The sequence below is a fragment of the Hoplias malabaricus genome, chromosome X2 (assembly GCF_029633855.1).
Source record: "Hoplias malabaricus isolate fHopMal1 chromosome X2, fHopMal1.hap1, whole genome shotgun sequence".
Lineage (NCBI taxonomy): Eukaryota > Metazoa > Chordata > Actinopteri > Characiformes > Erythrinidae > Hoplias > Hoplias malabaricus.
Window position 1 is genome coordinate 15,176,881 of NC_089819.1, and position 23,698 is coordinate 15,200,578.

Consider the following 23,698-nt stretch of genomic DNA (forward strand, 5'->3'; position numbering starts at 1 on the left):
GAGGCTAAACCTTTTTTATTTGTTTTTAAAAACAGGGCTGATATGGAGTTGTTTCTAAAAGCTTGTGTTGATGAGCAGGGTCTCAGGGTCAATGCAATGTTTGTAGTTACGCCATGCCCCTCACCCCAGAATTTTTAAGGCATGTAAACTGGACTGTAGGGCCCTCACCTCAATTCTTAAAGCACATATACTAGACTGCAGGGCACCTTATACACCACAGTTCAGACAGTGTGTATAGTTTGATACTTTTAGAAACCTAGGCTGTCTGGTTCACAGTGATGTCCTGCTTTGCATAAAATGCCCTGCACAAAATAAGGATCCTAGTTATTTTCTTTCTTCAAACAAATTTCTCTAAGTAATGCAGCTCAAATTGCTCTGTTTGTTTGGAAGTTTAAGAGAATGTCAGTATGTTCTTTGGGATATTGTGTTAGATTATTGTGTATTTTGTAGTACAGCTGTGTGCCTGGTGACCATATAATAACTGTTTTGTTTTCAGTATTAATATTGTACCTTGTAAACACTGAGTACATTATATTGAGTACAATTTCAGCATTATTTGATTTATAGACTTGTCTGCGGTTCGCTTAATATGTGAAATTCTTGCAATAAATAGAGAGAATAACCATTTAACTGAGACCACATGTACTGAGAATGATAATGTTTGCTTACATAGAGGCTACTACTCACTTCCTAACAAGAGACAGGACAGTAAATATGGGTTCATCAGCACAGCTCAGTACTGTGGTGCTATATATTCCTCGCCTGGCATTAGGTTCATGTTTCTCTACTCCAGAGAATCCAGTTCTATTGTCAGTATTTCTCTACAGGGATTAGAGAGGCAGTGTGTGCACATCTGTGTTAGTAACGGTTGCAACTTAATGTAGAATATATTCAATACAAATTTGTCCTCAAATATTTGTACATATGGTGTATTTCTGAAATAAATTAAACTGAATAAATGAACTAAATTAAAATAAATTGATAGCCCTTCGGGCAGCACGGTGGTGCAGCAGGTAGTGTTGCAGTCACAGAGCTCCAGGTTGTGGGTTTGAGCCACACTCCATGTGAAGGTCTGTGAGGAGTTGAATTGGATAAGCAGTTTCAGACAATGAATGAATGAATGAATGATAGTCCTTCTACAAATTCACATGCACAATCCAGGTAATAATAAAGGGAGGCTTTCTGACAGTCTAAGCCAGTGTTATCCAATTCTGATCCTATTCTACCTGTTCAAACAAACTTGACTGAACTAATTTTGTGAGTAAGATGTTCCAGGACCTGGTTCTGATGTCAAATCAAAGCTTATGTGATCATCTGAACACAAAGAGTAATACACAATACTCTACAACAAGGACATACTTCTATAAAGAATCATTTAAAACCATGCAAAGGAACTAGATGAAGTACAGTGAACTTCTCTGAATGTCTGTTTATATTCTTAATTGAGCCAAATTTCCTGAAAGGTTGCACCACTATCTTGGAATTCATTAAACTATAACTACATTACAGTGAATTTCCATCTTATTAAGTTCACCTAACTTGTAGCAACATACACTGACTCTATTGTCATATAAACCCACTGTGACTGATTATTTGCAAATTATTAGCACCATTTCTCCCATGTCCATTAATGGAAAGGAGTTGCTATAAATATTTATTTCAATAGTGGGCCATTTTCGAGGGCGTTACTATAGGGTTTACACATTTAAACTGATTATAATCCAATACTGTGCTGAGTACAAAACAAATAATACAGTCTTATAATTCTGTAAACAAATTAAAATAATGATTGTAGACATGAGAGACCTAATGGATTTCATAAGTTTGCAGTTCACTCCATAATCAAATTACCAAAAGTATATAATTAAAATATCAGGAGTGCTATGTATTTCGTTTTCACTGAAACGTAATATTTGAAACTATATAACTAGTAGAGGGTATCTAGTTCTGTTGGAGAGAAACTATGCCCTTTTTTCAAATCACAAAGGCTGCATTTCCTACATTCGCCTTCCCACAAAACATCTAGATCCCCCACTTTCTGGTTTCTACCCACTTGCTTCGTACGCCCCTCCCACTTGCTGGTTTCCGCCCACTTGCTGGTTTCCGCCCACTTGCTGCGTACGCCCCTCCCACTTGCTGGTTTCCGCCCACTTGCTGGTTTCCGCCCACTTGCCGGCCTGCAGAGATATGTACTTGAGTGTGGTGTGCAACACCAGTTGGGATTCATTTCTCTTCCTGTACACTAGAGGGCAGTGAAGAAGATTCGGCCTCAAGTTTCCACAGCTCCTCGTGTTTTATTTTAAGGCAAGAAGCATCACTTGGTCCTGAGATCTATGCATGAGAAACGTGCGACTTAAGTAAGGTAAGAACTCACTAAAGTTACGTCTCACCGCACTGCCATGAGCCTTAGCTATGGTCATACATGTCGACAAACCACTGTTGTGTGTAGGGACTGCTGGGTTTTGTTTCGACAGAGTTTTAGATGTAACTGTCTGAGGTGTATGAAGTACGCACAATGTTGACAGGAATTCGTGCTACTTTCGGCCGAATATAAATTCCTTTATTTATCGCTAACATTTTTACTTAACGCTGAACGTAGACACCGGTATTTTAATGCCTTACCGCCTGTAGTGGCAAGAATATTAGGACAAAAACAAACAGAAGAACAATGATCAAGTGACATGCCTGCACATGCCCAACAGGGCAGTGAAGAGCCGAGTAAGGAGCAAGAATACAAATAAAAACACGGGCAGACAGAGGAACACTGTATTCTTCAGTTGTTATTTAGATAGTATAACGTGAGTCAGTACCTCTATTGAGAACCACGAATTATTTCTATAAACCTTTGTATGGTGAAAGTGTTTTCAGAAGGTTTAAAGCAATGGTTCCCAAACTTTCTCCACAACGCCAACATTCGACCATTAGCTATATTTTTGAACTTTTCTCTCCGACAGTAAATACAACAAGCATATCGGTTCACTGGCTTAAGAAGGTCTGCAAACTTAGGTTACTGCACTGTGTACAAGATCTCACTCGTTTTTAATCTCCTCAAACTAATTTTTAATCCAGAGACTTCTATTCTAGAAAGTAGTACCACTACTGGAGCCTTGAATTTCCCTCTGGGTCAAATCTTAATATAAGAAATTGCACAATTTGTTCATTCTGGCTGCCTTGTCTTTTTTATATGTTTTTTGACTCCCCATTTTTAAAATATATCTCTTTAAGATGTTGTCTCTTGCATGACATTTTTATGGTTACAGGAGAGCTACAAGCAGCCTTACTGAAGTTCAAGGACAGAGTGTCAAAACAAATCTATGGGAAACAACAAGGACAAGAAGAGTCGGAAGAGGCATGGAGATATTTTACTTGAGATTAATCCCACCTGCTCCCTTACGTTAAATTCCTCCACACCTGTAGGTTTCCTGGATGGCAATTTACAAGGTGATGAATCTTCATACCTTGAAGCACCTCCAAGAAAAAAGAAAAAGAAAGACAAAGATAAGCAGGGACAGATACCTTTTGGTTCATTTGAAACATCTGAAAATTATGAATCACAGAACAATGCAGAGCAAGTTAGAAAAAAGAAAAAGGACAAACATCGAGAGATAGAAAAAACATTTTCATGTGAAATTGAAAATGTCTCTCAAAACAATGAAGCAGAAGTTAGGAAAAACAAAAAGAAGAAAAAGCAGAATACACACAGAGAGCTTGAAGAACACCTACAGGAAACACCTGAAAAGGAGGTGTCACAGAATTTTGAACATGTTAAGAAAAAGAAAAAAAAACAGAAATTGATTGAAGAACTTCCATGTGTAATATCAGAAAGTATATCGCCGGGTTCTGTAGTACAAGTGAGGAAAAAGAAAAAGGCCAAAGAGAATCAGAGACAGACAGAAGAACATGTTCCCAGTGAAATATCTGAAGATGTCTTACAGGGCACTGAAGGCCAAATTAAGAAAAAGAAAGACAAAGTGAAACACAGACACACAGAACAACATCAACCATGTGAAATATCTGAAAATGGCGCCTTGCAGAAGAGTAAAGAGCAAGTTAAGAAAAAGAAGAAAGACAAAGATAAAAACAGACAGATTGAAGAACATCTTCCTTGTGAAATATCTAATGATGCTTTACAGGTAAATGAAGCGCAAGTTAAGAAAAAGAAGAAAAAAGAGAAACAAAGACAAACAGAAGAACAATGTTCAAGTGAAATGCTTGCACATGCCCTACAGGGTAGTGAAGAGCAAGTAAAGAAAAAGAAACACAAACACAGGCAGACGGAAGAACATCTTGCATGTGAAATATCTGAAAATTATGCCTCACAGAACAGTGAAGAGCAAGAAAAGAAAAAGGACAAACAGAGACAGACAGAAGAACATCTTCCATATGAAATGTCTGAATATTATGCCCCACAGAATAGTGAAGAACAAGTTAAGAAAAAGAAGAAGAAGAAGAAAGACAAAGAAAAACAGGGACAGATTGTAGAACATCTACCATGTGAGATATCTGAAAATGCTTCACAGGTCAATGAGGAACAAATTAAGACCAAGAAAAAGCACAAAGAGAAACATAAACAGGCAGAGCAACACATTTCATGTGAAATACCTGCGAATGTCTTACAGAGCAGTGAAGAGGTTAGGAAGAAGAAAAAGAAAGACAAACACAGGCAGAGAGAGGAGCACATTCCATGGGAAATGTCTGACAGTTATGCCGGTCAGACGAGTGAAGAGCAAAGTAAGAATAATAAAAAGGACAAGGAGAAACAGACAGAAGAACATCTTCCTTTTGAAATGTCTAAAAATGAATTACAGAGCTCTGAAGAGCAAATTAGGAAGAAGACAAAGAAAGACAGGAAGACAGAGGAACGCATTCAATGTGAAATATCTGAAACCTGTGCCTCACAGGACAGTGAACAGCAAATTAGGAAGAAGAAAAAGAAAGACAAACACCGGAAGACAGAGGAACACATTCAATGTGAAATATCTGAAACTGGTGCCTCACAGGACAGTGAAGAGCAAATTAAGAATAAGGAAAAACGGAAACGGACAGAAGAATATCTTCCATGTGGAACATCTGAAAATGCCTTACAAAGCCCCGAAGAGCAAGTTAAGAAGAAGAAGAAAAAGAAAGACAATCAGAAACACACAGAAGACCATTTTCCCTGTGAAACATCTAAAAATAGTTCACAGAACAGTAAAGAGCAAGTTGACAAAAAGAAAAAAACAATAGATCAGATTCTCTGTGAAATATCTGAAAATGATGCCTCACAAAGCATTGAAAAGCAAATTAGGAAAGAGAAGCAGGGACAGTTGGAAGACTTTCCATGTGAAATATCTGAATGTGATGCCTCATTGAATAATACACAGCAAGTGAGGAAAGAGAAGCAAGGACGGCTAAAAGAGGATTTACCATGTGAAATATCTGAAAACCATGCCTCACAGAACACTGAAGGGCAAGTAAAGAAACGGAAGCAAGGGCAGTTAGACAAACATTTTCCATGTGAAGTATCTGAAAATAATGCATCACATTACAGTGAAGTCCAAGAGAAGCAAAGACTGATCGAAGAGAATTTCATATATGAAATATCTGATGATGATGACTCACAGGAAAGTGAAGCCCATGTTAGGAAAGAGGCGGAGAAACGGAGACAGACAGAAGAACATCTTCCTTGTAAAGAATCTGAAAATATTGCCTCACAGAACAGTGAAGCCCATGTTAGGAAGGAGGCAGAGAAACGGGCACAGGTAGAAGAACATCTTCCTTGTAAAGAATCTGAAAATATTGCCTCACAGAACAGTGAAGCCCATGTTATGAAAGAGGCAGAGAAACGGAGACAGACAGAAGAACATCTTCCTTGTGAAGAATCTGAAAATATTGCCTCAAAAAACAGTGATGCACATCTCAGGCAAGAGAAGCAAAGAAGGATAGATGAGTATTTTACAGGTGAAAAATCTAAAAAAGATTGCTCCCTGAGAAGTGAAGAGCAAGCGCAGAAGAAAGAAGGAAATATAGATAAAGTGACACGTGATTACTCCGCGGTTTTAAGGAGAAGCACATTGAATTCCACTTCATCAGCAACACAAACAATACAGAGTATTAAAAATCAGTTAAATAAAAGGTCTGAAGCAAATGTAAAAGAATATGAAGACGACCCGATAAGACCTAAGATTGGCACCAAATCGACAAGGGGGAAAATATCAGGTGGCTCCAGACAATTTGATCCACAACTTTTTGAGGAGCTCAAAGAATTTTTCCCTAATATATCTTCACAACGTCCAGATGAAATAATAAAAATGATAAATTATGACCTGCCAAGGTTTAAAGAATTCAAGAAAATGGGTAAGCTGACTTTTTTTGTGCCAATTATTATTATTTATTTATTTATTATTTTTTTTTTTAAATACCATTTTTAAGTCAGCCATAACATTATTACTATGTCCTTGTTATCACACATACTGTCAATTTTTTAGCTCCACTTACAAAGGAGTGTAGTCCATCTGTTGCTCTGCATAATGTGTTTGCAACTTTTCACCCTGTTTTTCAAGGGTTTGAAACTCCAAAGGACCACCAGAGCAGGTATGATTCGAGTGGTAGATCATTCTCAATGCAGCAGCGACACTGATGATGTGGTGGTGTGTTGTGCTGGTAGGAGTGGATCAGACACAGCAGTGCTGCTGTTTTTTCAGGTGCTGTATCTACTCACTGTCATCTCTGTTAGACACACCTACCTCATGATTCCCCTTGTAGATGTAAGGCCAGAAACAGAAGTTCATTTGTTGCTGCACAATTTGTGTTGGTCGCCCTCTAGTCACAGGATACAGGATGCTGTTGGCTGGGTATTTTTGTTTGTTGGACAGTTCAGCAGTGACACTGAGGGGTTTAAAAACTCCAGCAACAATGCTGTGGCTGATCCACTCCTACCAGTGCAACACAACACCACTACATCACTGCAGCACTTAGAATGATCTACCACTCAAAACATCCCTGCTCAGTGGTGGTCCTGAGCTTTGAGGAACAGGGTGAAACAAGGGTGCAAACAAAGTATGCAGAGTAACAGACTACAGTATGTAATTGTAGTACTATAAAGTGCTTCTGCATGTGAAATTATACAATGAATAGTGAATGTAGAAATAAGGATGTGTATTTAGTTTGTTTGGCTGCATACCCTTAAAGACATATTTTTTGAGCTTTTATAACAACTGTTTTAAAGCCTTTACTTGGTAAATCTGTGTTTTCAGGCATTTCCCCGAACAGTGGAAGGTTCTCAGAGAAAGAAGATGAGATTCTAAGGAAGAATGTTGACGATTTCATGGTCCTCACTGGCATTGACAGTGCCAACAAGCTCTTTTTCTCTACACGCTACAAGGAAGAAGAACTAACAATAAGGAACCTTAAAAGGACACATTTGTTCTATAAAAAGATTGGTGAGTGCCCGTGTTTTATTTTTTAATATAATATCTTGGAATGTGGTACAAAGTGATCACTTATCATTTACATTTGCATACCAAAGACCACGTATTTAAACAACCTGTAGGAAATTATTTTAATACAGATGTTGAGATGAAAAGCATTTAACATATGAGCCAATGACTGCCCTCTTAGGTAAAGTTTGTCATATGGACAGAACTGAAATATTTTAATTGAGAAATATTCTCACAAACACTGGCTGCTTGAGGTCAGTTTCTGCAAAAAAAATGTTGATTTAAGCCATGTGTATTGTATTTTATAGGGGTCATTTTTTTCCATGACATCAGTTTAAACAATCTATACATGGCACGCTCCACCTTTGGTAATATGATTTCTGTGTATGATTAAGATTGTCCCCATATTTTAACTGTTCTTGCAAATGATATTGATGGAATCCAAACATGTGTATGGCTGTTAAAATATTAAACTGTAGTTAAATGTACTAGTTTAATAGTACATTTGCACTGTGGAAAATGAATGCATTCCATATTAAAAATGACAATCAAATGATTGTGGAACTGTAATGTGCTCAGGTTATACACCAAATGGCAGTCTTTTTAGTAAACCAATTTATGAGCTGTATTTGCCAGTTATATAAATGTAAACCTGATTTCTACCATTTCATTCTTTTTTTTTTTTTTTTTTCTTCTTCTCCAATGTCTGTCATAACAGCGGCTGGAATTCCACGGTCCTGTCATGATGTTTATGCTCGTGGGAGAAGAATATTTGATAACTGCCACAAGGGCCAGTAAGAGAAATTTTATTTGAGTACAGGAGAACTGAAGTGTTTATAAATCTAACACTGAAGTGTTTATAAATTCAATGTTTTTATTTTACAAGCTTTTCAAAGGAGGAGTTAAACAATTTGTGCAAATTACACAATTTATATGGTAATGATTGGAAGAAGATTTCACAGTTGACTGGACGAACTGCCAGCTCTCTTCAGAAACGTTTTGCCAATATTGGTGATGATTCTGGTAAGTGAATATTCTCATCCATTTTCCCTTCCATGATTGTTCACATTGTCTTCCTAATATGTACTTTGTCTCCCAGCTATAAAGGAAGGACCATGGTCCAACCAAGAGGTACAATCACTTTTGCGAGTTGTGAGAAATCATATTGTCAGCAATCTCAAATCAAAGCTAGCAGATCCCAACACAGTCAGAGTAAACAGGGAAACACTGTACAAGGGACTGCCCTGGCAGAAGATTGCAGCCGAAGTGAAAACCCGCACCTGGTCTAAGTGCCGAGAGAAATGGTGAGTAATAATTGTGTTAAAACTCTTGCATTTATGTTAATGTTTTTCAGGTGTTGATTTTTAATTACTTATTTATATACTTATTTTTTTGAAGGATGTCTGTTCTGGCTTTGAAAATGACTGGAGATATACAAGCAAGAAAAATATCTACTAAAGTCAAAATAAAGATTATAAAAGGGTAAGTGACGGGCTGGAAATCTTCATATATACACTACTGAGGAAAGGTTTTGCTCAGAGAACATACAAACTAAAAAACAAATAATAAACAACATTATTACAGTAAGGAGTGACATTCTGTATTTGAATGGTTTCCAAATCTTTCGTCGTGGTTACCCTGTATTATTATCATATCGTATAATCATCTAATACCTTGTTCTACTTGTTAATAAATTGTTCATTATGTTAAATTAAATGTGCTGTTGATTTAACATATAACAAAGTAATATGATCAAGGAGAATATCAGCAAAAAATCTGTTCTTGTATTTAGTGTAATGTAATTTACAGTGGTGTGAAAGTGTTCATGATTTTTTTTTATTATTATTAAATAACCTTTTGCCTATTTCAGATCGTCAAACAAATTTAAATATTAGTCAAAGACAACACAGGTAAACAAAATACAGTTTTTAAATGAAGGTTTTTATTATGAAGGGACAAAAATCCAAACTTTACATGCCCCTGTGTGAAAAAGTGTTTGCCCTCTAAACCCTAATAACTGTTTGGGCCACCCTTAGCAGCAACAACTGCAATCAAGCGTTTACAGTAACTTGCAATGAATATTTCACAGCGCTGTGGAGGAAATTTGGCCAACTCATCTTTGCAAAATTGTTGTAATTTAGGCATGTTGGAAGGTTTTCGAGCATGACCCGCCTTTTTAAGGTCATGCCACAGCATCTCAATAGGATTCAGGTCAGGACTTTGACTAGGCCACTCCAAAGTCTTCACCTTATTTTTCTTCAGCCATTCAGAGGTGGACTTGCTGGTGTGTTTTGGATCATTGTCCTGCTGCAGAACCCAAGTTCATTTCAGCTCGAGGTCACAAAACAGTTGGCTGGATATTCTCCTTCAGGATTTTTTAATAAACAGCTGATTTTATGGTTCCATTTATCACAGCAAGTCTTCCAGGTCGTGAAACAGCCCCAGACCATCCCACTACCACCACCATATTTTACTGTAGGTATAGTGTTCTTTTTCTGAAATGCGGTGTTACATTTACACCAGATGTAATGGGACACACACCTTCCAAAAAGTTAAACTTTTGTCTCATCAGTCCACAGAGTATTTTCCCAAAAGTCTTGGGGTTCATCAAGATATTTTCTGGCAAAATTGAGACGGGCCTTTGTTCTTTTTGCTCAGCAGTGGTTTTCGTCTTGGCACTCTGCCATGCAGGCCATTTTTGCCCGGTCTCTTTCTTATGGTTAGGTCATGAACACTGAACTTAACAGAGGCAAGTGAGGCCTGCAGTTCTGTGAATGTTTAGAAACAAAACTTTAGAAATGGCTTTATAACATTTTCCAAACTCATAGATCTCAATTACTTTCTCTCTCATTTGTTCCTGGATTACATTGGATCTTGGCATGATGTCTAGCTTTTAAGGATCTTTTTTTGTTCTACTTCACTTTCTCAGGCAGGTCCTATTTAAGTGATTTCTTGCTTGAGAACAGGTGTGGCAGCAATAAAGCCTGAGTGTGGCTATAGAAATTGAACTCAGGTGTGATAAACCACAGTTGCGTTAGGTTTTAACTGGGCGGCAAAAACTTTTTCACACAGGGCCATATAAGTTTGGATTTTTTTTCTACCTTAATAATAAAAACTTTCATACAAAAACTGCATTTTGTGTTTACTTGTCTTGTCTTTGACTAATATATACATTGGTTTGATGATCTGAAACATTTAAGAGTGACAACCATGCCAAAAATATAAGAACTCCCGAAGGGGTAAACACTTTTTACACAACTGTAATACAAGCACTGATTATTGATATTCTTGATGATAAATAATCGTAAGCAATCTTGGGTGCCTAAGAATTCAGCACAGGTGTATGTATTTCTTTTTTCCTTATCACATTTTTGTTAGTTTTCGGGGAGGTGATTGATTCCTCTCCCTATAAAAGTCAAGAATTGTGGTTAGAGAATGAGGAGCATAAGATTTGTTTAAATACCTCTAATGTTTGGTACACTTGGTTTGAACATGGAAAATGCTGTGCAGTTTGACTTGATTTAAAAACCTCATGAGATGTAAATTTTCCTTAACTAAATGTGGTGCATGTGATGTAAAATTCTAGGTTTTCCTAACATCTTTCTTTTATTTGCAGGATCTACGAAATGAAAGTAGATGATGTTGCATTGGTCAGTTGGGATGATCTGACTGCATTGGTAGGGTAAGCATCATCTCTCCTTTGTGTTACTGAAGTCTGAACCATAGCTGTTACTCAGTAATAGGACTCTGTCTGAAGAACCTAATCAGAATTTTGGCGACTTTTACATAAATCCATCTAAACTAGGGGTGCACAACTCCAGTCCTGGAGGGCAAAGTTAGCAAAGTTTGGTGATACCTATGCTTACACACATGTGAATCAACTCATCTGTAAATTGCCAGGTTTAGGGGTTGTGTTTTGGCAGAGCAATCATCAAACTTTGCTGGATTGTGTTGTGCACCCCTGATCTAAACGTTTTTGATCATTTCATGCTGCATGTAAGGAAAGATGGATAACAACAGCGAGGAATGAATCGTGTACCTCTGTCCATTATTCATTTTAATGTGAGCAATTTAGGGCATGGAAATGGATAGATCGAATCATTTTGTATATATAAATTGAGTAAAAGAAAAATGTGTGAAATTTCTTAATCCGTTTTCATGTCAGTCACAAAATCATCTGGAAAAAGAAATTTTTCATACAATATAGCATGCTGCACAATAAAATAATTAAGTTCTCTATTTCTTTGGAAATCTTAAGCAATTAAGCAACATTTGTTGTAGGATTATCTGAAATTAAATTTAATCTTAATGCTATTAATGTACTTGGAATGGGTAAGTATCCATTGCTTTTTTTTTTTTTTTAATGACAGAGCTGAATTTATTGTAACTTTTGGCAACATTAAATTCTCTTCACAATCATTTTATTTTAAATTTTTTTTATTTATATGATATATTGCCTTTACGTGTGCATTCATTCATATGTACAATTCTAAATTGAAGATTCTATTAATTGAATTGATATCTTATGCAAAGACTTCCAAATGTTGAATTAATGAGTGAACACTGATTGTAAAGCTACTGTAAAGCTATTATTCTTTGGGATTGTTACAGTTCAGTAGCCAATTCAATAACCCTGTAAAACATGATATTCCTGTGATATTTCTGTATTTTTTTCTTTAGGGACGTTCCTCCGACATATGTGCAGAGAGTATGGCACAAACTGAAAGTACGTCATGCCCCAAATTGGCAAAAGAAGACCTTTGGAGGCAAGTCTACTTTTCATTTCGCTTTTGAAATATCCTTAAATATGCATTTACTCAGTTCCAGTGAACCATTAGAAGAAGTGTATATATTTACAATTAACAACTAGAAGATTTGGATACTTTAGGATTTTTAGAATATATTGTTTGCTGAAGTTGTAGGATTTCAGACCTGAAAAGGTATTTCACATATGCCTTTTATCTTTGACCAGAAATTGTTGACTTTCTCTATGAGAATGTCCTGCCACGCTATGAAAAGAAGTTGAAGATAAAAGACGAAGGGACACAGCCCATACAACAGGATACCTTTCTTCTTTCACACGTCTTTGCGGGCGCTGATAAAGAAGATGGTGGTAGTGAAGATTTCATTATCAGTAGTGATTCTGATTAAAAATTGTGACCATAAGGATGTAAAGAGAGCAGTCTTTGGTGCCTTATATTGAAGATTTTCTTTTCAATTTTGTAAATATCCCCAGTGTGAATGTGTTAAGTTATTATGCTAAATGCATTTTTTTAATTTTTTTAATTACATTAGACATGTCACTGTACATGAAGACCAGAATTGTAAGATAGTTCTATAGTAAGATAGAAACATTAGGTTTCTATTTTGCTTAAATGTCTATAAATAATCTGTAGAGTTTGCCCTGTGAAGGACGCCCCCTCCAGGGTATATTCCCGCCTTGCGCCCAGTGATTCCAAGTATGCTCTGGACCCACCGCGACCCTGAACTGGATAAGCAGTTGCAGAGAATGAATGAATGAATGAATAATCTGCAGATTCTTATAAAATGGTTTGTGTTGTTTTCATTAAACTAATGTGAACATACCAAAAATTATCAAAAGGAGAATAGTATTTATTGCCAGTGGTTGTGGTAATGATTACTTAATATTACAGCAAACTGTGCCTAGAATTTTTGCAGGTACTGTTCCAACTACTTTTAACAAGCCATGTGTTTTTGGCTGGTGTTGCCACTTCAAATGGTTGTAGGTTCATTTTATTCCAGTGTTCCACAATTCTAGTAATCACGTTACACATGATCATATTACTCATTGTGCATCAAATTTACCGGTGTTAAATCAACATGGTGATAATCCAATATCATGATATCATCCAGAACCAGATCCTCTTGAATCATATCCCCTGGCATCCCCTCTACCTGCTTTGAAGAATCATATTTGGAGGGGTATTTTTATGTGGTATTAATGGAGTGACTGCAGGTACTACACTTTTAGTTTTAATAAGTATCTACAAATAGCATAAAGTTTAGTAAACCTGGTACTGTCAACTCCCACAAAACAACCCTGTTTTTTTTTTAGAGCATGTAAACAGACAAGAAGGATTTAAGCCTATTTTGCTCTTCAGTCTTTGAGATGTGCAAATCTCTCTTAACCTATGGGAAGCACCTGGAGGTAGTCTTCAGAAATACAGCATATATTAGTAATTCATTTTTAGCTCAACAATAATCAAATTTCAATATAGAGTCAGTAAGAACAGACACATGCATTTTTCTACAACATAAAAGCATGTACATTTTAGTATGTTAAGTGTTGTCTGTGGTAAATTTTTATATGGTTAATCATAAATTGTCTCACTACAAGTATCCGTGTATGTAGGACTGCTACCCTAACCAGTAATCTGTATACTAATAGCTAGAACAAGATTGCAAATAATGTATGCTTTTCACTAGCAACAGTTCATAATATGAAAAGATTCATGGAGTCAGGGGAAAAGGCCAATGGCCCTCCTGCAGTCCAAATTGATGGGGCACTGGTTATGCTTTGATTTCTCACCATATGTAGATAATCTATCCATGTTATATAATCTCCCATGCTGGTAGCTATACATTGTGATATAGACAATTTTATTGAAAATATAGTTATAGGTACAGGGGTCCATTTCCATATCGTCTGATCCCTTAATTCACTAAATCTGTGCATAGAGATATAAACAGATTATTGCCTTACGTAAGTATCTTTATATTTGGGTACTGAACAATACCCCATCTGTTGCTGTACAATTTTAAGCTATTGTTTTGATAAGATTAAAAAAGGACTGGGTCTTCAGCACAGATGTTTATGATAGATCCTGGTACCTTCCCTTGCAAGCTATCTGGTCACATCCCATATATTTAAGTCATCATGTAATGTCTTATTACTACTTTAAACTTTTGGTTTATTTCCTATTTGTAACATTAAAATAATGGAAAATGTAGAAACAGATATTAATATTTTGGCTGATCAGTGTATATAGTATGTGGAGTTTATTAAACAGGCACGGAATACAGATACAATGTAAGTTCAAATGCTTTAGGTATGTACATAAAATTTATAAATAAAAACTTGTGAGACAACAGACAAACTGTCATTCTTTGTACACAAGTGTATTCATAAATTTTGTTGCAATAGGCTTGCAAATGAATCATACAGCAGCACATATTTTAAACTATAGTGTATAAGTGACAGCACAGAATTAAGATAATAAAAGGTTTCAAATATATATAGCAACAGGAATTACAATGTTGGGTATATATATATATTCATATAAAAATAAAATAGCAGCATTGGATAAATATGAGGATATATGCAGTATATATGAGAACATCCAGCAGCAGCAAAACAAATGTTTAAAGTGCAATAGTAAAGTAAAGTGACAAGTGGAGTTAAAGATTGTTCATAAATGTTTGAGGTAAGAAATGATTTCACAGACGTACATGGAGTCCAGTATTAAACCTTAAATTGTCTAAGTGTTATGAGTTCAGCAGTGTGATGACATGGGGGATAAAGCTGTTACAGAACCTGGTGGTCCTGCACCAAATGCTCCAGAATCCAGAGTCCACAGTAAGGATGTGAGGGGTCACTGATAATATTATTGGCTCTGTATATGCAGCGCATTGATGCCAGGTCCTGAATGGAGGAAAGAGAAGACCCAATGATTTTCTCTGATATCCTCACCACTCTCCTCACTTTCTCCCAATCAGAGGCTCTGTAGCCTCCACATCACACAGAGATGCAGCTTGTCAGAGTGCACTCTATGGTGCTTTTGTAAAATGCAGTGAGGATGGGCAGGGGCAGGTGGACTCTCTGCATCTTGCGCAGGATGTGCAGACGCTGCTGTGCCCTTCTGACAAGTGACACTGTGTTTTCAGACCAGGTGAGGTAGTCTGTGATGTGCATCATCTTCCTGAACTCGATGATGATCTCTTTTGTTTGATCCACATTTAAAATCAAGTTGTTCGCTCTGCACCAACCCACAAGCAGCTCAATTTCCTCTCTGTAGACCCGGTCATTGTCACTGCTGATGAGGCCCACCACTGTTTTATCGTCTGCCAATTTCTCAATGTGATTTGTAGCAACCCCAGGGACACAGTCGGGTGTCATCAAAGTGAACAGCAAAGGGCTCTGTACTGAGCAAAGGGCTCAGTACACAGCCTTGAGGGGAGCCTGTGCTGAGGGTGATGACACTGGAGATGTTCTGTCCAACCCTCACTGAATGTGTTTTTTCAGTGAGGAAGTCTAGCAGACAGTTGCTGAGAACGGGCAATGCATCTCACAATTAATAAACCAGTTGTGTGATAAAACCAATCCTTGGTTATTTGTCTGTGTGTACACATCTCTTGAACAGAATTATTACTTTTAGTTCAGATTCAATTTCAGAGCCAAGAACCTACAGCAGGTCAATGAGCATAAGTCATTAATAATAATTCATTCTAGCTAATTCTGTTATAAAATATGTAAAGTCATCCAACATGATGACCTACATGTCCATGCTGAAATTGGACAGCTAAAGACACTACATATTACTTAATGGTTCCCAAACATGGAGCTTAACAAAATGAATTAAATAATTATTAATCAAATAATAATGAATGATCACTGACTCAGCTATGTAGTATTTATGCTGCCGCAACGTGGGGCATAATTATTTCCACTACACTAGATCAAAAAAGATCAGAAAACCAAACAAGAAATTTCTCTCTACACACACTCAAATGCCCTGTATTTAGATAAATACATGGCATTATTCATTACCTGTTATTCATTCATTCATTGAATGAAACCAAATCTTGATGCTAGTACACTGTCTAATTACAGGCCTATTTCTAATTTGCCATTTCTGTCCAAGATCTTAGAAAGAGCTGTGGCCCAACTACTTAGTTCATATCTACATAAGAATCATATATATGAAAAATTCCAATCTGGATTCAGGCAACATCATAGTACAGAGACAGCTCTAGTCAAGATAACAAATGATCTTCTTCTTGCCTCTTGATCAGCTTGACTACTGTAACGCACTACTGTCAGGATGCACCAGCAGCAATTTAAGAAAACTTCAACTAGTTCAAAATGCTGCAGCTAGGGTTCTCACTAAAACTAGAAAATTTGAACATATCAGCCCAGTTTTATCATCACTTCATTGGCTGCCTGTTAAATTCCGCATTGACTACAAAATTTTGTTATTAACATATAAAGCTCTACATGGGCTTGCTCCTGAATATCTTCAAGATACAATTTCCTATTATGAGCCTCCACGTTCACTCAGATCACAGAATACTGGATTTTTAATTGTTCCCAGAATTCAGAAGGCCTCAGCTGGGGGAAGAGCCTTTTCTTATAAAGCCCCCAAACTCTGGAATGATCTTCCAGAAAATGTTCGGGACTCAGACACAGTCGCAATCTTCAAATCTAGGCTAAAAACTCATTTGTTTAGTTTATCATTTGGTAGCTAATGCTCCCTCATAGATAAAGGCGGCAGATTCGGGGGGTCCATGGACACAGGGAATTATAGTAAATTGAGGCGCTGGTGCTGTCGTCCAGCCGCTTCTCGCGATCACTCAGGTTTGTTGGCGGTGGAGCGGAGGGATGCCAGTGTTTCAGGATGCTCCCGTGTCTGTGTGTCCTCCTGGTTCTCTCCTTTTAGTTAAAGCTGTCATAGTCAGATCTGCCGGAGTCATTAGCCACACTCTGGAAATTTTCATATTTTCTACTTTACAAACACAAAACAGTTCAAAACTAATTCCATCCCTTTACATCTTTCCGAGTAAACAACTGCCCACCTGTCTGTTTGGACACTGATGGATGACTGTCGAGATCCTCCTCCACGCTTCAGACCAGCTGCCCACGCTCCAGCAACCACCAAGTGCCTTGAAGCTGTCCCTACACTGAAGTTCTCATGGACTACTAACTATTATCACCAGTAGATTGACCAGAGGAGGATGGGTCACCCCTTGTGAGCCTTGGTTCCTCCAAAGGTTTCTTCCTCAGCTGGGGGAGTTTTTCCTTGCCACTGTCGCCCCTGGCTTGCTCACTTGAGGGTTTTACATTTGTTTTTACATTTCATGTCAAATCTTTGTCTTACTGGAATTCTGTGAAGCTGCTTTGTGACAACATCAGTTGTGAAAAGCTCTATATAAATAAATTTGATTTGATTTGATTTGTCTGAAACCACTTCAGGGTCACGGTGGGCCCAGAGCCTACACAGAATCACTGGATGCAAGGCAGGAACACACCCTGGAGGGGCCGCCAGTCCTTCACAGAGCACCATACGCACTCACACATTCACACTTTTGAGTTGCCAAAACCACCTGCCAACTAGTGTTTTTGGACCATGGGAGGAAACAGGAGCACCCACGCAGACACAAGGAGAACACGCCAAATTCCTCACAGTCACCCGGAGCAGGACTCGAACCCACAACTTCCAGGTCCCTGGGGCTGTGTGACTACGACACTACCTGCTGTGCATGTGCATGTGGCCTTTATTGCTAAGCCCCGCCCATGAGTTTAAAAGCAGACACCTATCGTGTAAATTGTCCTAGATAATATAGAGATCTGTAGCCTATATATACAGTGCAGACAGTAATAATTTATTTTACATAAATTACTAAATTATATTAATTAGTTTTTTAAGGAAGAACACGTGTATTTGCCACAAATGTAAGCTGATATAGTAGTTTTTAAACAACTTAAATGAATTCGAAAGTATTTTCCATGTTAACTTTTCCTTTAATCATCAGTACATATTAACGTTGAAATTATTTGTCTTAATATAGCTTTCACGTATTTTAGTATTATAGTTTTTTTACTTTTAAATAAGTTGAAGTTCAATTCCCACGTGTAAAATGAAACTTTTATGGATTTGGTAGATTATTTAATTTATTACAATATATAAATAGGGAAATGAGGCTTATTGTTTTGTTTTCCCCTCATTCATTTCACTTCTGTAAGCACTGCTGCTGTGTGGCGTTGTTCCGCTGCGAGGCGGTGAGCGTCCGCTAGAAGGCGCGTGTCTGTTGTGATTGAAGCGGAGTCGGAAGAGAGAGAGTCCGCCATACGATCCTCAGCCAGCCCACATCTCCCAACCGGCGATATTCACCTTTAGGTAAAAGACTTCCGATTACAGGATATAAACACTGTTTATTTTAAGGTTGGAGCTTTCAAAATATGTGTGCGTCTATGATTTGAGTGGCTAAGGGCGCTGTAATCTGGCATCTTTCTGCGTCGTTGGTTTGGTATAGGGCTGAAGTTGTTTTCTTGTTCGCTAACGTTAGCTTCTTATTCTGATGTTCATTTCCACCTTAAATGGTTCTGTAGGCCCATCAAGGAGCAGAAAAACCGAGTATGAAACTGAGGAACTAGAACCTCCAGTCTCGTTGGTTCCATTTGTCATTGTTAATCTGTGTCGGCTCTGCTGGGCTGGTTTCTCATGCGCTTATTGTGGCTATAGCTGAGCTGTTTTCCTTACAGTAGAATCAGGGAAGTGCCACTGTTACTGATTGTTTACAGAGGTTTACGATGTTTCACTAAAGCGGGGGTCTTCTGTGCCTTTATTTATATCCTTATCCGCTGTGTGCTCCAGCACTTCTGGCCCTTGTCCCCGCAGTGAGAGTATTAAGCATAGGGTAAATCACAAAATGCACACACATTCCCTTCATAGGGCGCTGGTTTTGTCCTGAAACCAGGGCTTACCAAGCCAAGTAGTTCACTACATGCAAGACAAGGAGTCATTCATCTTATGACTCTAAACACATGGTTATGTAGTACACAAATAATGCACTGTTTGGATGTGTAAGCAAATTTTCTGAATCTCACACAGTGCACTTATTAGGGAGCAGGGTGGCATTTGAGACTTGACCACATAGCTACACCTTGGCTAACTACGCTAGCTCTGTAGCTAAATTGAATTTCAAGTTCTCTTCGCTTCACTTTGCAGTTAGCAGCTAACATTAGCTGTTTACAGTCCTGGAGAATAAGACCTTGCTCCGGGGAAAGCTGAGTCGTTTTGTGTGAATGTTATACAGCGGTTCATCGTGTTGTCGTCATGACAACTGTGTCGAACAAATAACCCGATCGGACGAGCATTAGCTACCCTCCTGAACGGTTCTGCCTCTCTAAACTCAGCTTGGTTTCTAACCTTTGAGAAGGAAAGTGAGTTATCTAGCTGACGTTAGCTAGGTTCATACGATAAACATATGTGGCCAACTGGCTAACATTAGCTCTCACTGCTATTGGTAACGTTATTGGCTCATATTCTTTATTTTCCCTCTGAAGTCCACTTAAGATATTTGTGTGGGTTTATGTAGCTAACATATTGATATATGTTCATTAAAGTATGTTCTGATCAACTGCTGTGTGTGGAACTCATACCAAATCAGTGCAGGTTGAAACACACCTTGTAGTTTTAATATGAATGTGTAGATATTAGTGTGTTTTCTCATGACCTCAGAAAATTCAGATTCCAGAACAGGCTGTTTCCATGTATGGACTGTATGGAGATTCCGTTGTACCGCTTTAACAGTATTTACATACTACATTAAATTCTTATTTAATAGAAATTAATAATGATTTGATGTGTTTCTTTTAAAATAACAATTACAAAATTTTTTATAAGTAACATAATTATTTAAAATTTAGAATTAACTTATTTATTTTCTTTCTTATTCCAGAAACAAAATGACGACTGCACCCTATAACTATTCCTATATTTTCAAATATATCATTATTGGTAAGCAGCCATATGCCCATCCTGTAACAGTTGTGAAGTCAAATGTTGTTTTCATATTTTCCAGGTTCACTGTTTATGAAAACGTACTGAGGCTTTTTTAACTTACCATTTCAGGTGATATGGGAGTTGGAAAGTCATGTTTGCTTCACCAGTTCACAGAAAAGAAATGTAAGGATACGAAATTACAAAATATCAAAGGACACTGGAGCATTAAGCATTACTAGATCATAGATTTTACTCATCTGCTAACCTTACTGATTGTTAGGGACTTTTAGGGCCCATATAGTCTGTTTTCAATTGGCCATATACCTTTAGCGTTTGTGTGGTCAAATATTATTGCCATAATGGCTCTATAGAAAACTGAAGTCTTACTGAACTTGAATTGTGAAAGTATGGATGGACATAGCAATGCCATCATGTCATAAAACGGACTGTATTAACATTCCCTGTTCTTGTCTGAATCAGTTATGGCTGACTGCCCTCACACGATTGGGGTTGAGTTTGGCACAAGGATCATTGAGGTGAGCGGGCAGAAGGTGAAGTTGCAGATTTGGGACACAGCAGGTCAGGAGCGATTCCGTGCGGTCACTCGCAGTTATTACAGAGGAGCTGCTGGAGCTCTCATGGTGTATGACATTACCAGGTAAAAAATTTCTTTACAACATTAAGCCCTTTATTTAATTCTTCAGAATTAATACTTACTCTTCATACCGGGTGATTGTTTGTAGGCGAAGCACATACAATCATCTCAGCAGCTGGCTGACTGATGCAAGGAATCTAACCAATCCCAATACAGTACGTCTGTATTCCTTATGTATTAAATATGATATTTGCGTTAATTTGTGAAACTGTATGCCTTTTGTGGTGTTACGTGCATTCAGGTTTATTTAATGATTTGCCACTAAATATGATCATTACTGTACAGGTGATCATTCTCATTGGAAATAAAGCAGACCTTGAAGCTCAGCGTGATGTCACATATGAGGAGGCCAAGCAGTTTGCTGAAGAGAATGGTATCAAGAAATATCTTATGAAGTAGATTGGACCTGTAATATTGCACAGTATTGTCAGGGCAGGATATTTAAAGCACATTATTTGGCTTCACTTATAAAAGTTCCAAAATATTTTAATAAAAGGAAACTGACTTAATCTGGCAGCTGTTGGCTTAAAAATGAGCTGTTAAATTAGTCCATAGGACAAAATATATATATGTGTGGGGTGGGTGTTGAATACTTTATTAGTCATTTGCAAAAAACCTTCCCTGAAAAGTAGAGCTTTCATTTTATTTGTGCACATAGTAAATTATATTAATAGTTTTCTGCCTTCTAATTAATTATTTTCTGAGTGTACATGCCTGAATTTTCTAATAATTTATTTTGTAATTCCTTGTTTGTAATAGGCCTGTTGTTCCTTGAGGCAAGTGCAAAAACGTAGGTAACTTTGTATTGATCATAATTAAGTGGTTACAACATTATACTACCATCACATTTAACAGCTTATTGTTGTCATTTCAACAGAGGAGAGAATGTGGAAGATGCATTCCTGGAGGCAGCCAAGAAAATCTACCAGAACATTCAGGACGGCAGTCTGGATCTGAACGCAGCGGAGTCAGGGGTCCAGCACAAGCCCACTGCCCCGCAGGGCGGTCGGATCTCCAGCGATGCACAGCCCCAAAAAGAGGGCTGCAGCTGTTAATGACCATGAAGACTTCCTTCTCTCTGTCTCTCTCTCTCTCTCTTTCCATATCTACCCTCTAAGTCCACACCTCAGTCTCTCTTGCTCTCTCTTTCTCGTTCATTCTGAATGGCCATGTGGTTGGAGGGTAGAGGGTTTTTTTATTTTTTATTTTTTTTGGGGCGGGTGGGGGGTGGTAGCTCTGAACAACGGAGGAGTAGCGCATTCAGCTTCCACCACATTTATCTCTTCTCCCTTCCTCTCCCTTTCTCTTCTCTCCCTCATTCATTTTGCCTGTTCATAACGCACACGTCCCAGTGCACCCTGCAAGCACTCGCTGGAAGAAGTCTCCTCCATGGAACACTAATCTAGACGGCTGATAAACTGAAGCAAAAAGTATTGAGTTTATCAATAAGCAGAGTGATGTGCATAACTGTAAATGAATCATCCTGTGTACAGCAGCTGTTGAAATACTGGGGTAATTTAAACAGGTAAATTTTTGATATACATGATTCTTGTTCAAGTGGAAATGAAATAACATTTAGGCAGAATCTGATTTTAGAATGTGCTTGAGGGGAGATGCATGATTACCTGTTATTGTACATTTTGTTAAAAAGAAAATCCTTAATTGATATCGTATTCTGTTTTAATTAGGATTTATGCAGTGTCACAAGTAACAAATCACATATTTATCCCTGTTTGTACCTACTCAAGACATAATATACAATACTATACAAGACGACCATTGTTAAAAACCAAATGGAAGTTCCATTGTTTAAAAAAATATATATATCAGCTGTTCTTTTGGTTGCTTCAGATGCAAAATGTTTTAAGATATAGAACAGTGATAGTAATATATTGAAAGGACACATTTTGAGTCCATGAAATCATTTTTTTTGCACTTTGTAGTTGGTTTTCAATGGCCTGGAGCTCTTTTTATTATTATCTTATTAGTCTTAAGTATGTCTACTCTGGAACGTTCTGACTGAAATGTTCAGCTTCCCACTTCAGCGTTAGCAGTGTAAGGAACAGACCACCGCCAGATGAACTTGGTGAGGAGTAAACCTCAATTTTTCAGTCAAAAGTTCAGTGCCCTTCAAAATCGTTATAAACTCTTAGCATATCAGAGTATTATTCTCTTAAATATTACTTCTGTTGCCTTATTGTGTTTGCGCTCATGTCCTCTTTCTGTAAATTCTGTTCAGTCTGTAACATCATACATAATCATAAAATGTTGCACGTAAACACAAAGTAATAACTGTTTAGGCCTTTGAACTTCTTCAGAAGCATTCCTCTTTATTTTACATTTAGAGGTTTTCCACAGTGAATTCACTGGGGTAAAGAAAAAACTGGATTGTGCGTTGAGTTCTTTTCAAAATAAAAACTGCCTGTTTTTAAGGCACCCAAGTTGATTAGACAGGCACAAGTATGTTGTACAGTTAGACATTTGGAGGGGAAGTTAAGAAAAAGTTATAAAAAAGCACTCCAAAAACCTAAAATGTAATTTGTTAGGACATGTGTGGCATTTTGTAAACTAAAAATTTTTTAATTTAAGCCCAATCTTACATTTTTCTCATGTCTTATTGACAACTTTAAAATGGCCTATATAACCTGCTCTGAAACACTGAGGTATGTCTTCTGTAAGTGACATTTGTTTGTAATTATGTTAATAAAGACAATGCTGTAGCTGGTCTGTGATCATAAATCATTGTACTGTACATTATTGCACTAAAAGAGGTGAGGATTTATAAAAAGGCTGAAAAGGCAGTTGTGAAAGCTAATCTGGATGAAGGCAAAGATGACTCCCTTGACTGCCAAAAAGTCTTTGACAGCTAATTACCCAGTGTC

General features: G+C 37.5%; 2 protein-coding genes across 3 annotated transcripts; both read left to right on the forward strand.

The window, feature by feature from the left end:
* The first annotated feature begins 2,211 nt into the window (after positions 1–2,211).
* On the forward strand, positions 2,212–13,434 carry LOC136677153 (transcription termination factor 1-like). The gene is made up of 10 exons (XM_066654590.1): positions 2,212–2,362; positions 3,261–6,336; positions 7,236–7,421; positions 8,137–8,212; positions 8,305–8,441; positions 8,518–8,722; positions 8,817–8,900; positions 11,035–11,100; positions 12,099–12,184; positions 12,391–13,434. The coding sequence occupies exons 2-10, from the start codon at positions 3,315–3,317 to the stop codon at positions 12,567–12,569; spliced, it is 4,041 nt and encodes a 1,346-aa protein (XP_066510687.1). The 5' UTR covers positions 2,212–2,362; positions 3,261–3,314; the 3' UTR covers positions 12,570–13,434.
* A 4,961-nt stretch (positions 13,435–18,395) lies between these two features.
* Positions 18,396–23,537, forward strand: LOC136677180 (ras-related protein Rab-14-like). 2 transcript variants are annotated; one of them, XM_066654628.1, is made up of 8 exons: positions 18,396–18,553; positions 20,118–20,176; positions 20,291–20,344; positions 20,642–20,819; positions 20,905–20,971; positions 21,102–21,189; positions 21,576–21,606; positions 21,694–23,537. In XM_066654628.1, exons 2-8 carry the CDS (start codon positions 20,125–20,127, stop codon positions 21,869–21,871), a joined length of 648 nt encoding a protein of 215 aa, XP_066510725.1. In that variant the 5' UTR covers positions 18,396–18,553; positions 20,118–20,124; the 3' UTR covers positions 21,872–23,537. The 2 variants fall into 2 exon arrangements, with proteins under 2 accessions (XP_066510725.1, XP_066510726.1); XM_066654629.1 differs by lacking the exon at positions 18,396–18,553 and adding an exon at positions 19,401–19,599.
* Positions 23,538–23,698: the final 161 nt, after the last annotated feature.